This window comes from Microcaecilia unicolor, chromosome 5 (assembly GCF_901765095.1).
Source record: "Microcaecilia unicolor chromosome 5, aMicUni1.1, whole genome shotgun sequence".
NCBI lineage: Eukaryota > Metazoa > Chordata > Amphibia > Gymnophiona > Siphonopidae > Microcaecilia > Microcaecilia unicolor.
The window spans coordinates 36,454,912-36,471,887 of NC_044035.1; the positions used below are offsets into that span (position 1 = coordinate 36,454,912).

General features: G+C 42.5%; 1 protein-coding gene across 1 annotated transcript in view; it reads right to left on the minus strand.

Moving 5' to 3' along the window:
• CFAP58 (cilia and flagella associated protein 58) overlaps positions 1-16,976 on the minus strand; it is a 462,734-nt gene that overhangs the window by 252,609 nt on the left and 193,149 nt on the right. Inside the window, exon 12 of the mRNA XM_030202779.1 lies at positions 843-983. Within this exon, the coding sequence (XP_030058639.1) occupies positions 843-983 (141 nt within the window). The remainder of the gene's footprint in view (positions 1-842; positions 984-16,976) is intronic.

Sequence of the window (16,976 nt, forward strand, 5' to 3'; positions counted from 1 at the left end):
CAGCTGATAAATTGCTGGCGTCTGACATCGGCAGGGAGAAGGGGCACAGTCATAGGAGAAGAGCAGGGGAAGGAGGAACCAGAAGACCAATAGGAGAGAAGCAAGAGAAGCCAGGCAGAGGAAGAGTAGACCCAGGTGGGTGGAAGCAAAGCGATCAAGGAGCCTGGAAGCCAAGGCAGAGAGAGAGAGCAGAAACAGATGCATAGAAGCAAAGCAATTAAGGAGCCTGCAACCACCGCTCTCTGAACAAACCCAGAGAGGACTACACACACACGGCTCAGGCAGTGCCAGTCAAGTGTGCGTGTCGACAGGACCCCGCACAGCCCGAGGATGCCGCTTGCATTGAGGTAGGGGACATGACATCCATAGAGAAGGCCTTCTGAACCCACGACAGGCAAGTCCAGGCTGCATACGAGCCACACACCAAGGCTGCCACCTCAAACAAAAGCTTGAGGGAGGACTCCACTGAGTTATTATCATTTACATAATAATGAGGTGTTTTGCATGCATTTGCATGCTTTGCCTCTATTATGTATTCCACAGCAACTTACATTATCATAATATAACGCACATTATTGCCATTTAACACACATTAAGGGACAAATAATATATATTATTCTCATAATGCACCGTATTAACTACACTCCAAACCAGATTAATTCCTTTCTGTAAGATTCTCTGGCATTTCCAATAAACTAATAGGTAGTACAGCAATAAGTTAATGATATTACAACTTCAAACTGCATAAAAGAATAAGACTATTTACCAGTCCTCTCGAAAGAATCATCTTTTCTTTATCAAATAGAACCCACTGAAATATTAAAATTTAAGGATTATCATACCTGGTCCAGTTCCTTTTTCTGCCTCAACCGTTCTGTGTCAGCTTCCGAGATAATTTTAAGCAGCTTCTTCTGTTCTACCTCTTGATTTTCAATAAATTGTTTGGTTTCAAGGTCCTGTTGTTTCATCTTTTGCAGTTCTGCCTGTTGCAAGAAAGGTATAAAGAAAGTAAATGAAGTTTTATTAACGGCTAATCTCATTACCGTTCAGAGTGGGTCTGAATCTAAAGCCCTTTGTAAATGGCCTGCTATAATGACACGATGATGTGACCTATGATGGTAGAAGCGTACAGGGGCAGAGTTCACAAGTACACATGCTTATGTGTCATTACAAAACAGCACCTAAGTAGGCCCTTACTTGGCCTCTTTAAACTTGATTCCCCCTTATAAAATTCCCCTCTCAGGGGGGGCAATTCAGTAAATGGTGCCCACAGTTAGGCACAGGAAGGTCCTTGCTAAGCTAGTATTCTATAAAGGGCACTCTGAGCCTTTTCAGAATACCAGTTTAGCACAGATCTCACAGCTAACTTTGGACGTGAGCACTTACACCTACTGAAACCGGGTGTAAATGCTGGCACACAAGTAAGGGCAGTTGAGTGTGTAAATGACACTATTCTATAACATTGCGTCTAAATTCTGGGAATGCCCCTGCCCCTCCAATGGCCACACCCCTTTTTGAGATGCACATAAAATTTAGACGCACATGTTATAGAAATGGTGCAAGGGCCAATCCGCATGTAACTCATAATGACTGCCAATTAACATCAATTATTACTTGCTAACAGCTCATTCATTTTGCATGAAGATCTGGGATCTGTGCCCAAATTTGCACGCCCAACTTTGGCCAACCTACATAGAATCTGGGGATGTATATGTATATATGTGTTACATAGGCATCGGTTCTATAGGTGCTGTGTGTGCTTGAGCACCTCCAATATTGGACAAATTCCTTGATAGTGTCCAGGGAGAGGTCATTTCTATTCGGTTTAGAACCCCCAATAATTTTGAAAAGTTGACTCCCCTGTAATGTGTAGACCTATTTCAGACCCTGGTCTCCTTTGGGAAAGCATTCTGCATATTTTCAACAAAAGGCTAAATAAGACATGCTAATAAACATACCCTTGCTAGAACCACTGTTATGTGAATAGTATATATGACTGTGAGCTGTACTCCAAAGAAATATTAATAACATATTGCCATGGGCCTTGTATGCCTCCTCGATACTTGGAAATGTTAGTTTCTCTGTCTTGTATACCTTATTAGCATATTTTTATTCCTTGTACAATTTAAAAGACAAAATGTCACTGTAAAAGAAAAGTATGGTAAACTCCATTTGCATGACTAGAGTAAGATGGGATAAATGCATACAACCTAATTTACATTCATAAGAAATATTTTCAATAAAAACGCTATTCACTTATGCTTTTCTACTGAACTAGAACTCCTCCTGTCCATGCATACAATTCAGCAGTACTGTATTATGCTAGGCAGGAAATCTGCCCTTGAGTTTCCAAAACTGGCTCCCACTAAAAGAGCGAATTGCGTTCAAAGTCTGCACCTTGGTCCACAAAATCGTTCACGGGGAAGCCCCGACCTACATGTCAGACCTTATACGTAGACCTGCCTACTAGGAACGCAAAAAGATCAGCACGCACATTCCTCAATCTCCACTACCCCAACTGCAAAGGGCTAAAATATAAATCCACATATGCGACCAGTTTCTCATACATCTGTACCCAGCTATGGAACACACTACCGAAGGCCATAAAAACAACGCAAGACCTAAGTATCTTCCGAAGACTACTGAAAACAGATCTGTTCAAGAAGGCATACAACAAACATCCATCTTAAATACTAAAAAATAAGAATGTACACGGCCTAGACACAACCTAAATCTTATCACGTGACTGATTAACCTCTTTGCTATTAGTGCACAAGCACTATCACTTTTATCCCTATGTCGAATATGGTCTCTCCATAGTCGATGACCTAATGTATGTTATAATCCAATTATCACTCAGGAACCTGCATGCAATACCATAATGTATTCTTCTTTACCATGTATGTACGCACATAGTATATATATAGACCATGAACTGGCTTAGCTGAAATTGGGTGGCGGAGCAGGTGGAGGGAAGAGGGGGTGGTGGTTGGGAGGCGAGGATAGGGGAGGGCAGACTTATACGGTCTGTACCAGAGCCGGTGATGGGAGGCAGGACTGGTGGTTGGGAGGCGGGAAATACTGCTGGGCAGACTTATATGGTCTGTGCCCTGAAAAGGACAGGTACAAATTCAAGGTAAGGTATACACATATGAGTTTGTCTTGGGCAGACTGGATGGACCATGCAGGTCTTTTTCTGCCGTCATCTACTATGTTACTATGTTACTATGTAACTGTTCCATGTATGTTATGTTCCATCTATGTTACTATGTATGTACACACCTTAATGCAACACCATTTGTAATTCTGTTACCCGGAAATGGCAACTGCCATTACGGCAAATGTAAGCCAAATTGAGCCTGCAAATTGGTGGGAAAATGTGGGATACAAATGCTACAAATAAAAAAAAAACACTGAGGCTTGTGAGGTATGAGGGCATAGCAGAGGCACTCAGGAGGAAGAAATAATGTCAGAGAAGGGCTCGGGTTTGAAAAGAAAGCTTCCTTTGCACCCCTCATCCAACAGGGCATCTTTGTGTGATTCTGTCTTCAAGAGAAAAAAAGAAGGAAAACAAAACATCTGGAAAAAATACAATATATTTCTTTTTGAGCATACTATATCTTGCTGCAGAGTTATAAGTAAGTTAATCAGCGGATATGCAAGACAGCCAAAAACTAAGCAGGCTGATGGCTTAATCCTGCTACAATATCTTCTGTAATAATTACTAAAATTCCAAAATCTTCTCAGCTAACATGGTCCACCTTTTTAATAGGCACTCTGGGGTTAATTGAATTCACATCCACATTAGCCATGAGCAGCACATGTGATTTTGTTGAATTACTGAACATCTGTTAAGTGGTGTTACTTGACACAGACATCACATTTAGGAGTATAGCTGTAATTACTATGCAAATAAAGGAATGTGATGAGATGGGCACCCTACACAGGTAGAAATAGCCCTAGGATATGGAGAAGTTAGCCAGCTGAAACTGCAGAAGGTATTCTGGGAAAACAGACAGGTTATCCCTAATGAAGAAAGCAAAGAGGTTTTTGGGAGTGGTAGTTCAAGAACCTCATAGTTTACAGCAAAGCTGCTGAACTGTAAGAGGCATTCTTCAACAAGGTAATTATATTAGTCCTCACTAAGGAAATGCAGGTTAAAAATAAATTGTTTCATTTTCTGTGTTTTTTTTACAAGTTTTCTTATTGTTTTTTAAATTTTATTTTACTTTTGTTTGTTTCTATACATTTTTGTTTCTGGGCAATATTAATTGAGAGGTGGCTGTGGCTGCTGCCTCAAACAAACAAACACAAAAAAACAGCTCATGGCAATCTCCCCCCCCCCCCCCCCCCCCCCATCACAACCCGACATCCCCTAACAGCATCATCCAACCCATATCCCTGACCACCTCCAATCCCCCGTGGCACCAGTATTAGGCAATGTATGACATGCCCATCCCCACCAGAACTTATCAGGGATAGAGAGATCCCCTTTTACCCCCAGCCCCATTTCCCTGAAGCAAAGGTAAGCTAGCCCCTGGACTGGAATACCAGAAGATGGAGTCATGGAAGCAGGTAGCTTTAAAGTGCAGCTTAAAACCACATACTTAGGCATCTTTGGAGCAGGTCAGAGGACCAAACTGAGAGCTTAGAGTTTGCAGTTTATTTGAGGTTTGATATACCACCATTTGGAGAAACCATCATAGCAGTTTACAACAATTAACATTAATAAGAGAGGGAAAGGAAATATTTTATTACAACACAAAATGAACTAGATAAAACAGGAAGAAATAAAGAAATACCTGTTGCTGTCACAGCCCAACATTGCCTAACTGCCCGGCCCATGTATTCTAACTTACTGGAGACAGAAATATTGATTAGTGGCCACTGAAAGCGTCCAAGAAAGGATCAGTCTTCAGGTCTCTTTCAAAAGCTTGGTAGGAAGGCTCTAGTGTTTAAGAACTGCGATGATGATTCCATAGCGAAGGACCCTGAACACTGAAGATGGATTGTCAAATACTATCCAAATGGATATGTCTAAAGAAGGATATAAAGGGGCAATATGGTACTAACAGGCAAGAAAAGAAAGCTGGAACTCCTGTATTGCAGATTTTAAAACCAGTATACGTAATTTGAATGTGATCCCATGTGATATCTGCAACCGGTGTTCATTTCGCCAAAGTGGTGTTACATGATCCCATTTTTTTGGATCTTGTAATGGGTTTTATAGCAGTATTCTGAATTATCTGAAGGTGGCGAATATCCATTTGCAGAAAGCCTGAAAATAGAGAGTTGCAATAACAGTCGATAATATCCATGTACATAGGATGCATTGAGTCAAGTGTTTGTTTGTTTGTTTGTTTTTAACAAAACATTATATATTTATTTATTTATTTATTCATTCATGACATTTATACCCCACATTAGCCAGAAATAGATTTCAATGTGGCTTACAAACAAACAATAAAGTGATTAAAACATAATGTACAGAATATAACAGAAATTACAATGTCGAAGAAGCAAATTAATACATGCGCAGTAAGTATCTCAAGGACAAACAAATAATTAAGGGTGGATAGGTGAGAGCATAATTAGACAGGACTAGATGAGAAACGAGATTATCATCCTGCGCTTGAAAAAATATTTGGACAAATATGAAATGTGAGGCCAAAATGAAAACCTTTCATCAGTAGTGAGAGGTGAAAGTGTGGAATGAAGTCCACAATACAGCTCTACAAATTTCCTCTATGGAGGCCGACCTCGTGGGCTACCAACACAGTCATGGGTCTGACATTATGAGCTCTGACGTGGCCCTCCAAAGTTGGCCCAGCCTGGGCATAAGTAAAGGAAATGTAGTCTGTGAGCCAATTAGACAGTGTGTGTTTACCTATGGCAGCCCACATCCTACTGGGGTCCAAATAAGCAAAAAGCTGGTTGGACTTTTTATGGGTTTTAGTTCTCTCTAGATAGAAGACCAAGAGGGGCATAATCGAATGGGACGCCCAAGTCTTCCTGAGGGCGTCCTCGCAGGACGTCCTCAGGAAGGGGAGGGGAAACCCGTATTATCAAAACAAGATGGGCGTCCATCTTTTCTTTTGATAATACGGTCGGGGATGCCCAAATCTTAACATTTAGGTCGACCTTAGAGATGGTCGTCCTAAGAGATGGTTGTCCCTGGTTTTCAGCGATAATGGAAACTGAGGGCGCCCATCTCAGAAACGACCAAATCCAAGCCATTTGGTCTTGGGAGGAGCCAGCATTCATAGTGCACTGGTCCCCCTCATATGCCAGGAAACCAACTGGGCACCCTAGGGGGGCACTGCAGTGGACTTCAGAAATTGCTCCCAGGTGCATAGCTCCCTTACCTTGGGTGCTGAGCCCCCCTCCCCCAAACCCACTACCCACAACTGTACAACACTACCATAGCCCTTACGGGTGAAGGGGGAAGCTAGATGTGGGTACAGTGGGTTCGTGGTGGGATTTGAAGGGCTCACATTTACCACCACAAGTGTAACAGGTAGGGGGGTGATTGGACTGGGTCCGCCTGCCTGAAGTGCACTGCACCCACTAAAATTGCTCCAGGGACCTGCATACTGCTGTCAGGGAGCTGGGTATGACATTTGAGGCTGGCATAGAGGCTGGCAAAAAATATTTTAAAATTTTTTTTTTAGGGTGGGAGGGGGGGGTTAGTGACCACTGGGGGAGTAAGGTGAGGTCATCCCCGATTCCCTCCGGTGGTCATCTGGTCAGTTGAGGCACCTTTTTGAGGCTTGGTCGTAAGAAAAAAATGGACCAGGTCGGCCAAGTGCTCGTCAGGGACGCCCTTCTTTTTTCCATTATCGGCCGAGGACGCCCATGTGTTAAGCTTGCCCCAGTCCCGCCTTCGCTATGCTTCCGACATGCCCCCAGGAACTTTGGTCGTCCACGCAACAGAAAGCAGTTGAGGATGCCCAAAATCGGCTTTCGATTATGCCGATTTGGGGGACCCTGGGAGAAGGATGCCCATCTCCCGATTTGTGTTGAAAGATGGGCGCCCTTCTCTTTCGAAAATAAGCCTGCAAGGCTCTCTTGAAGTGCAGTACAGAGTGTAATGCACTTTCAGCTTGATGGACATGGGCTCTTGAGAAAAATGTTGACAGAACAACTGAGGAACGGCAACACTAGTTTAGGAAAGAATTTAAAATGGGTGTGCAGAATTGCTTTGTTATTGTTGGATTTCAAATAAGTTGGATCAGCTACTAAGGCCTAGAGATCACTGACCTTGCAGGCTGAACTGATCACCACCAGGTCAGGTACTCAGATGACAGGTATAAAATGGCTGAAAAGGAGCTTTCATCAGCTGGGTATGGACAATATTAAGATCCCATGACACTGGGAGGGTGGGGGGGCTTAATGGGAGGTTTTAAGTAAAAGCAAGCCCCTCATGAAGCAAACAACTAAAGACTGAGCAGAGATGGGCTTACCATCTAAACAGTGATAAGTTCCAATCATACTAAAGTGAACTCTTACAAAGTTGGTCTTGAGATCTGATTCTGAGAGATGTAGAAGGTATTCAAGCAGGTTTGGTGTAAGGAATTAAAAAAGATCTAAGGCCTTGTCCTCATACCAGAAGGCAATCCTCTTCCACTGGAATCCATATGACTTTCTAGTGGAATCTCTCCTGGAAGCAAGCAGAACTTGAGAGACATCCTATAGCATATCTAAGGAATCTTCCTTTTAATCTCTCAACATCCAAGCTGTGAGGGCCAGGGACTGGAGATCCGGATACAAGAGTGATGAGGATGGGAAGGCATTCCAGTCTCCACAAGTCTTCAAATGTTATCTCCAGAAGTAGAGGGAACCAGATCTGCCATGGCCCAGTATGGAGCAATGAGCATCATGGATCCCCTGCCCTGCTCGAGTTTCAGGAAAGTTTTCGTTATGAAAGGCACTGGAAGACATGCATATAGAAAATCCCTCCTTCAATCTAGGGAAAACCACATTATTGGAATGCACTTCCTGCCAGAAAACCAGTTTAGCCTTGTAAAAATAGCGACATTTGCAGCGGTTGTTGTAGCAGATAAGAAAGGAGTTCCTTATAATCTTTATAAGACCATTGTGTTCCAAGAATCTAGGAGATTCTGATGACTCCTGAAGTAGGCATTTTCAAGGTAAAACAGTCCTGTTCCCTTTTGCTTACCAATAAACTACATCCTTGAAAATCAACTAATCACAAGTGTTGGAAGACTCATTCTTTTGCTTTACTGTTTGACTGTCTAATCAAACTAATGTGTCATGTGATCCTAGCCTACAACAGACCTGAGAGATTTTGTTGTTGGCGTGAGTGGTGAAATGATGCACCAAGGAGGTACTCTACTCTCAGAAAGACTTCTGGGCAATGCCCATATTCAGAGACCATTCATGTATTTGCATAATTCAGCTCAGTTTATCCAACAGACAGTTGTTCTTCCCTGCCAGGTAAGTGGCTCTGAGTACCATTCTGTGGGAGATGGCCCTTCATTACCTCCTGACTGCTTCCTGACACAGTGTGTATAAACCTGTGTCTCCCTACTCATTAACACAGTTTAAATCATAACCTGATTGTCTGCTTGGATCAAAATAATGTGGTTCTCCAACTGATCTCTGAAAGCCTTTACAGCAGTCCAAATAGCTCTTAGCTGTAAGAGATTTATTTGGTTCTGCCTTTTCTAAGCAGATCACTTCCCTTGGGTGAGGAGCCCATCTACATGAGCTCCCCACCATAGGGTGGATGCATTTGTCATCAGTGTCTTGTGGTACTGGGGAATTTGGAATGGGAGTCCATTGTCCAAATTGCTACAAATAAGCCACCAAGACAGAGACCTTTTACATAGTAACATAGTAGATGACGGCAGAAAAAGACCTGCACGGTCCATCCAGTCTGCCCAACAAGATAAACTCATATGTGCTACTTTTTGTGTATACCTTACCTTGATTTGTACCTGTCCTTTTCAGGGCACAGACCGTATAAGTCTGCCCAGCACTATCTCCGCCTCCCAACCACCAATCCCGCCTCCCACCACCGGCTCTGGCACACACTGTATAAGTCTGCCCAGCACCATCCCCACCTCCCAACCACCAGTCCCGCCTCCCACCACCGGCTCTGGCACAGATCGTATAAGTCTACCCAGCACCATCCCCACCTCCCGCTACCAGCTCTGCCACCCAATCTCGGCTAAGCTCCTTAGGATCCATTCCTTCTGAACAGGATTCCTTTATGTTTATCCCACGCATGTTTGAGTTCCGTTACCGTTTTCATTTCCACCACCTCCCGTGGGAGGGCATTCCAAGCATCCACTACTCTCTCCGTGAAAAAATACTTCCTGAAATTTTTCTTGAGTCTGCCCCCCTTCAATCTCATTTCATGTCCTCTCGTTCTACCGCCTTCGCATCTCCGGAAAAGGTTTGTTTGAACGTCTGTATCATATCACCCCTGTTTCTCCTTTCCTCTAGAGTATACATGTTCAGGTCAGCAAGTCTCTTCTCATACGTCTTGTAACGCAAATCCCATACCATTCTCGTAGCTTTTCTTTGCACCGCTTCAATTCTTTTTACATTCTTAGCAAGATACGGCCTCCAAAACTGAACACAATACTCTAGGTGGGGCCTCACCAACGATTTATATAGGGGCATCAACACCCTCTTTCTTCTGCTGGTCACACCTCTCTCTATACAGCCTAACAACCTTCTAGCTACGGCCACCACCTTGTCACACTGTTTCGTCACCTTCAAATCCTCAGATACTATCACCCCAAGATCCCTCTCCCCATCCATACCTATCAGACTCTCTCCTGCCTAACACATACGTCTCCCATGGATTTCTATTCCTTAAGTGCATCACTTTGCATTTCTTCGCATTGAATTTTAATTGCCAAACCTTAGACCATTCTTCTAGCTTCCGTAGGTCCTTTTTCATGTTTTCCACTCCCTCCGGGGTGTCCACTCTGTTACAGATCTTAGTATCATCCGCAAATAGGCAAACTTTACCTTCTAACCCTTCGGCAGCGTCACTCACAAATATATTGAACAGAATCGGCCCCAGCACCGATCCTTGAGGCACTCCACTACTCACCTTTCCCTCCTCCGAGCAAATTCCATTCACCACTACCCTCTGGCGTCTGTCCGTCAACCAGTTCCTAATCCAGTTCACCACTTCGGGTCCTATCTTCAGCCCATCCAGTTTATTTAAGAGCCTCCTGTGGGGAACTGTGTCAAAAGCTTTGTACGTCTATAGCTCGTCCCTGATTCAATTCTCCTGTCACCCAATCAAAGAACTCAATGAGATTCGTTTGGCACGATTTCCCTTTGATAAAACCATGTTGTCTCGGATCTTGCAACTTATTGGCTTCCAGGAAATTCACTATCCTTTCCTTCAGCATCGCTTCCATTACTTTTCCAATAACCGAAGTGAGGCTTACCAGCCTGTAGTTTCCAGCTTCTTCTCTATCACCACTTTTGTGAAGAGACCTTTTAAAGGAAAGCGTAAAAATGATGACATTGATTTGGTGAAACATACTCTTTTGTTAAGTCTACTGGACTGTTTTGGTATCTTGGGACCTGTTTTGTACTGGATCAGAAGTTTTCTAGACTTACACCATGAATGTAAATTAATGCCTTATATTTCTTACTTTTATGTATTCCATTACCATTCAACCCAAACCCTTCTGTAACTCCAAATGTTTAACCTCTCCTCATTTCCACTATCCATGATGTATTGTAAGCCACATTGAGCCTGCAAAGAGGTGGGAAAATGTGGGATACAAATGCAATAAATAAATAAATATCATAAAGGATAAAAATGCGTGGGGTGATGACGGAGTCCTCGAGAGCTACTTGTGCAGTTCTTAAGGGTTCCCCATTATCCTCAACACTGTTTAATATCGTGATACAATCATTAGCGAAATGTCTGCAGAATTCTAAGATTCAATCATTAACATAAGCAGATGATATTACTATTGTATTGCCTTTAGACCTAGTTGATAGATGGGTTTCTGCATATAAATTGAAGTTTAACAAAGGGAAAACAAAGTTTTAAGGGTAGGTCCTTCTTTAACTTTTAGTGATATGATGCTACAGGTTAATAATTCACAGATAAAACTGGATGTTTCTTCTAGAATTTTAGGAATTGAGGTGGATGGTCAATTATCTTTCAGTACACAAAACCAAAGATCGTACTGAACACTATACAACCTTCCTCTCTTCAACCCCATAACAACTGAAACAAACGTATCTTATTCTACCACTACATCACCTTGTATCTGTCTCCCTACCGGACTTGGCGAATGCCTCACGGTTATTATGTAAGCCACATTGAGCCTGCAAAGAGGTGAGAAAATGTGGGATACAAATGTAATAATAATAAAGTGGTAAGAGATTCTTTTCTGTTATTGAAGAAATTAAGAACTATTCAGAAATGTTTTACTATGGCTGTTTTTAGACTGTTAGTTCAGGTCTTGATACTTTCAAAACTGGACTATTGTCATTCTATTTCATTGATTGCAGAAAGTTATTGAAGACTAAATTACAGCAAGTATAAAATGCAGCAGCTAGAACTATTTTTGTAGCAGATAAATACAATCATATTACTCTTTTGTTATCTTGGTTGCATCAGCTTTGACATATTTAGCTCTGTATGGATCCTACTCCCCACTTATTTAGGTGTACATCTTGCTTTTTTTTAAATGACTTTATTTCAAGGTCTGCTAGAAATCAATTCTTACTAAAATTTCCTTCACTTTGTAATATGAAGCTAAAGAGGATTTTTCAATCCACTTTATCTTATCAAGCTGCACAAATTTGTCTTCCTTCTTTTAAGAATTTGTGGTTATCTTAAGTTCAATTTTATTAAATTGTGTAACTGTGCTGTTAAAATTATTTTCTTTTTTTTTTTATAATTCCTGAAGATTTTCAGTCTTGGTCTGTTGTTACCCACAGCAAACTTTGTGGTGTTTTGTGGGATTTAAGACTGCAGTACAATAAAAATAAAAATTCCTGTAGGTTCACTCTGGTCCGAGACCTTTGGGAAGACAAGTTCCATTGAGCTCTCCTTAAATTTAGGCATGCCATGGGTGTGACACGTACTGTGGAGGCCAAGTAGCCCACCAACCTCAACATTTGCCGATACCTGCTAATGGACTTTTGTTTTCAATGTGAAAACTTGTAGCTTGGTGTAGCTGCTTGAAGTAGCTTTCTTCTATGTGTATTATATTTGTACCAGCCTTCATTTTTACACTTTTGTTTATGTAGTCAATAAGATAAGGCTCCTGACAAAGACACGTCTGCCAAAACACAGCCGTGTCAAGGCTTTCGACAATTGGCTTACATCACTTTTGAAGCAATACAGACCTGATTTGTTGGATTAGCTTTGGTTTCCTCATTTTTGCGTCCTTGCCCCTGACTGTTGGTTTTACACACAGTCGTGAGGTTTGGAGTTTCTCCTTTGTTTGTTCCAATGGACTTTCTGTACCACAGAGGTGAGAGTCTCTATTCGCTGGTCAGGCTTGAGTCATGTCTAGCAGAGCTCCTATGAACGCCAGTTGTTGGGACAGGCTGAGATGGGACTTGATGATCAACCCTAGTAGCTCTAGCACCCAAATGGTCCAACGCATTAATACCTTGTTCCTTCCTGAACTGTGCTCTTAACCAGCCAATTGTCTAAATAGGCAAACACGTGCACTCCCAGTCTGTATAGCGATGCTGTGACTACTGCTAAGCATTTTGTAAAGACCCTGGGATCTGATGCAAGGCCAAATGGCAGTACACAATACTGGTAGTGATGTTTCCCTACAGAGTCAGATGAGTATTTTGTTCATATATTACATATATCCCATTGGAAAGTGGGGAAACAAATAAATGTATCTTAAATTTGATTTTGTAACAAAATTAAATTATCTGCTGGTCAATGAGAAGGTACTGCAATTCTTGATAACACTGGTGAGTTGCACTGCTGAGGCTAACAGATTTACCCCCGGATTCTATATAGCGCACCTAGAGGTCCACGCTAAAATCTAGGCACGTAGTACCACGGCAGGTCCAGTAATACTTAATTGGCTTAACAAGCTAATCAGTAGACGCCTACCTCAGGGGTTTCAAGAAACACTCTATGTCTATGTGAACAGAATTTGAACCTAGTGCAGCAGATGAATGTAGATTCCAAGATAAAAGCAGTGCACTGCGGCTCTGCATTGAGAGACTGCACACTGTATATCCAGTGCAGTCTTGTATCCTTTAATCTACATTCATCTATTGCACCAGGTTCAAATTCTATTCACATAGACCAGGGTAGGCAACTCCGGTCCTCAAGAGCCACAGGCAGGTCAGGTTTTCAGGATATCCACAATGAATATGCAGGAGATAGATTTGCAAGCACTGCCTCCATGGTATGCTAATCTATCTCCTGCATATTCATTGTGGATATCCTGAAAACCTGACCTGCCTGCGGGTCTCGAGGACCGGAGTTGCCTACCCCTGACATAGACGTGTGGAGGCGTATTTTCAAAGTGCTTACACTTACAAAATTATACAGTGACTTATGGAAATTTGTAAGTCTAAGTGCTTTGAAAATGAGCCCCTATATAGAGTGTTTCATGTGACCTCTGAGGCAGGTGGCTGCGTCCACTGAATCAAGGACCTGTGTCAGATCATTTCTCTAGTGCCTTTAAATAAAGAACGTTTGCACATTCTCTCCAAGGCTGGAAGTCAGTTTGTCACCCTCTGCTCCTGTGTGGCTTTTTATTATTATTATTTTTTTTTTTTTTAGTGTTCTGCAGAAGGTTTATCCTGCTTCTCCTATATATTTATATTAAATTTTGTATTTTTGTATAATGAATTAGCATGTTACTCTCTTTTGACTGATTGTGATAAATAAGATAGTGTACAAATGTGTGTGCCTATTCTGGAAATAGTTATGAAGAGATAATACAATGATAAAATTGTTTAATATCTTCCTACTCTTGTGCTTGTCAACAAAACTTTTATTTTACCTCATGCGGTGCATTCATATCTCTTGTTTATTGCCAGTGGCTGATCAGCATCCATCAGCAGAACAAAACATAAGCTACATTATATTAAAATGCAGCCAACAGTGTGTAAAAGTAACTGTCTGCAATTGCAAAACTATTCGTGCATTTGACATTGCTGCATAATATTTTTCAATCTATCAAAATTCTGTGGGCTCCTTCGCCATTGAAAATCAGAGTTGCAAACAAGATATGTTATTAGAAGCTGGCAGTAAATGTTGACATGAACAAATATCCTGTCTCAGGCATTTAGCCATCATAAATCTGTGTTCTGTGGAATGAGGACTTTAATCCTTGTTAGTCACTTGAGAGTCCAACAACATTGCAGCAAGAGCCTTGGTGGTATTATTGGTTTAAATAGCTACCATATTATAAATCTAATGTGCAGATGTCAGCTATGAAAAATTGCATACAATTGCTTTCAAATCAATTGGACTGCAAATGCTCTTAGAATTGTGTACACAGAAGGAAAGTTAGAACAGAGAGAATATGTCCTGTAGATAATTTCACAAATATATGTAACTTTGTTGTAGAAATTGTCTGGGAATAATAGCCAGGGTGGGAGGTGGTGTGGGGAATCTGTACAGCACAAAATGGAAAACTAAAGAACTGTTTTCTTTAGAAGCATGAAAACCCTGGTTTCCTTAGCGTCAGCAGCAGATGAATCCAGAGACGTGTGGGTTGTGTCCATCTACCAGCAGGTGGAGATAGAGATCGCTGAATTGCACTGTCTCATAGGATGGTATGCTCCCTGGCCATTCAGTATTCTCTATCTCCAGCAGGCGAATGGACGATTTCTCACAAGCTCCTGGTTGCAGCTCCTATTCTGGGTTTCCCAGTTTAGTAGAGCTGAGGGGTGTAAGGTTCAGCAGAGCCACCTTTAGGGGATGCACCTGGTCACCCCAGGTCCCTTCCTCACCCTTTCCCACCACTCCTGCCATGTTCCTTCATTACTTCTTCCTCACATTAAAAAAAAAAAGGCTTGATGGAAAATTGCCACTTCACTAGCCTGTATGGCTGTGACTCTTTATGGGAGAGAGTGTGGACTCTTCTTCAGGCAGCTGGATGATTTTTGGCAGCACCTGAACCCCTGATTTCAGCTGTGGTGAGTGTTTCCTTTTCAGTTGCTATTGTTTACAGCTTGGGATCCTCCTGTCAGCGGCTAGGATGGCTCCGTTTCTAATGACAAGTGGCAGGGCAGCATCGAGATGGAGTCTAAGCCAGCCCTGGGTCTCTTCTTTTCTGGCTGCCTTTGGTGGGAACTGCAACACTTTTGCGCAAGAGTACAGCGCCTTCTGTGGTGGTCGCTGTTGTCAAAACAGCCACCACCATCTTGCAGGGGCATGTCTTCTTCCCGCGCTTTCCTCTGCTCCCAGCATGGGTCCACACGTCATTCCTGTTCAAGCTCACTTCTGTAGCAGTGCCGCTTACAACCCAGTCTCCGCCAGTATGTTATGCTGTGCATGGATGCAGGGGTCAGCCATGGCTCCAGTTGCACCCGGTCAGACGCAGATTACACAGGGATCCCAGCAAGCCTCACGGCCTCTGCCAGGGAGCTCCATGTCTCGCAATCCAGAACCATACTTTTTGGGGGGGGGGGGGGGTTCCCACTCTTCCCTCCTGATTCTCTAGGGGTGTTCTACTAGTTGTTATACTGGTAGGTGCTGCACAGCGGCCTGGTACAGGGAAGTGCCAGCAGGATTATAAGATCGTGCTTCCTCTTTTTTATTGGTTGATTGGGATTTATTAAACACCTTTATGAAGAGATTCACCCGAGGCACTGTACAGCAGCTACAGCTTGAAATTAAACTTAAAATTTTAATAACAGCATAAAAATAGTAAAATGACTAAACGCAAGCATCAATATAATCACTGAGGTAAATTTGGAGATAGATTGAATCCTAGTACTAGAACTAGCATGATACAGTATCAAAATATAAACATTTACCATCACTGTAAAATAATCATATAAACAGAAATATGATAAATGTCAGCAGAATACGAATGATACTATAAATAGGCAGCATGGAAGAACATTCACATAACATAGTTATGGTACTCACGATTTCAGCAAAATACAAAAGAAACACCTTAATAGGCACATATTAGAACATTCAAGTAACATAGATATAAATGCTAACGCTGTTTGTACAATACAAAGAAACATCTTAATAGGTAACCATGGGGGCAAGTGAAGTTGAGCTATATAGACAGGAAACGATGGTTAACACATAGTCTTTGAGATAAAAAGTGGGTGGCTAAACTGAAAAGAAATTATGGGCTCTTTTTACAAAGCATCGTTACTGATTAGCATGCAATGAATGTGAAGAAGCCCATGGGAATTGAGGCTTCTTCGTATTCAGCACGCCGTTAATCGGCAGCACCACTTTTTAAAAGAAGCCCTATATGTCAGTGGCGTAGGAAGGGGGGGGCGGTGGGGCGGTCCGCCCCGGGTGCACGCCGCTGGGGGAGTTACTTCCTGTTCCGGGGCAGAGAAAGCAAGGAACAAATGGAGCCAACGCAGCTCCCAGCGACGTGGACTCAGGGGCGGATCGGCCCTCCCGCCCGCCCCTCGCTTCTAAAGTAAGTAACAATACACTCCGGTGGGGGGGTGCACGCCGAGGGGGGGCTGCCCTGGCTACGGCACTGCTATACGTACAGCTGAATAAAAAACGAGGAACTGGTCTAAGTTACAGAGTGTGTAGCAAGCTACTCCAGGTGTGGAATGAGCAGATAGTTAGTCGGCAAATATATTAAAGATCTGGGGAAAAAAGCCAGGCTTTCACCTACCTCCTGAAGTAGAAGTAGACTTGAATTTGGCATAGCTCCTCTGTGAGTGAGTTCCAGAGCGTTGGGGATACTCCTGAGAAGACTCACTTGGTGGTATCACATCATAAAATCTCTTTTGACAAGGGTACAAATAGTGATGCTCCTTGTGAG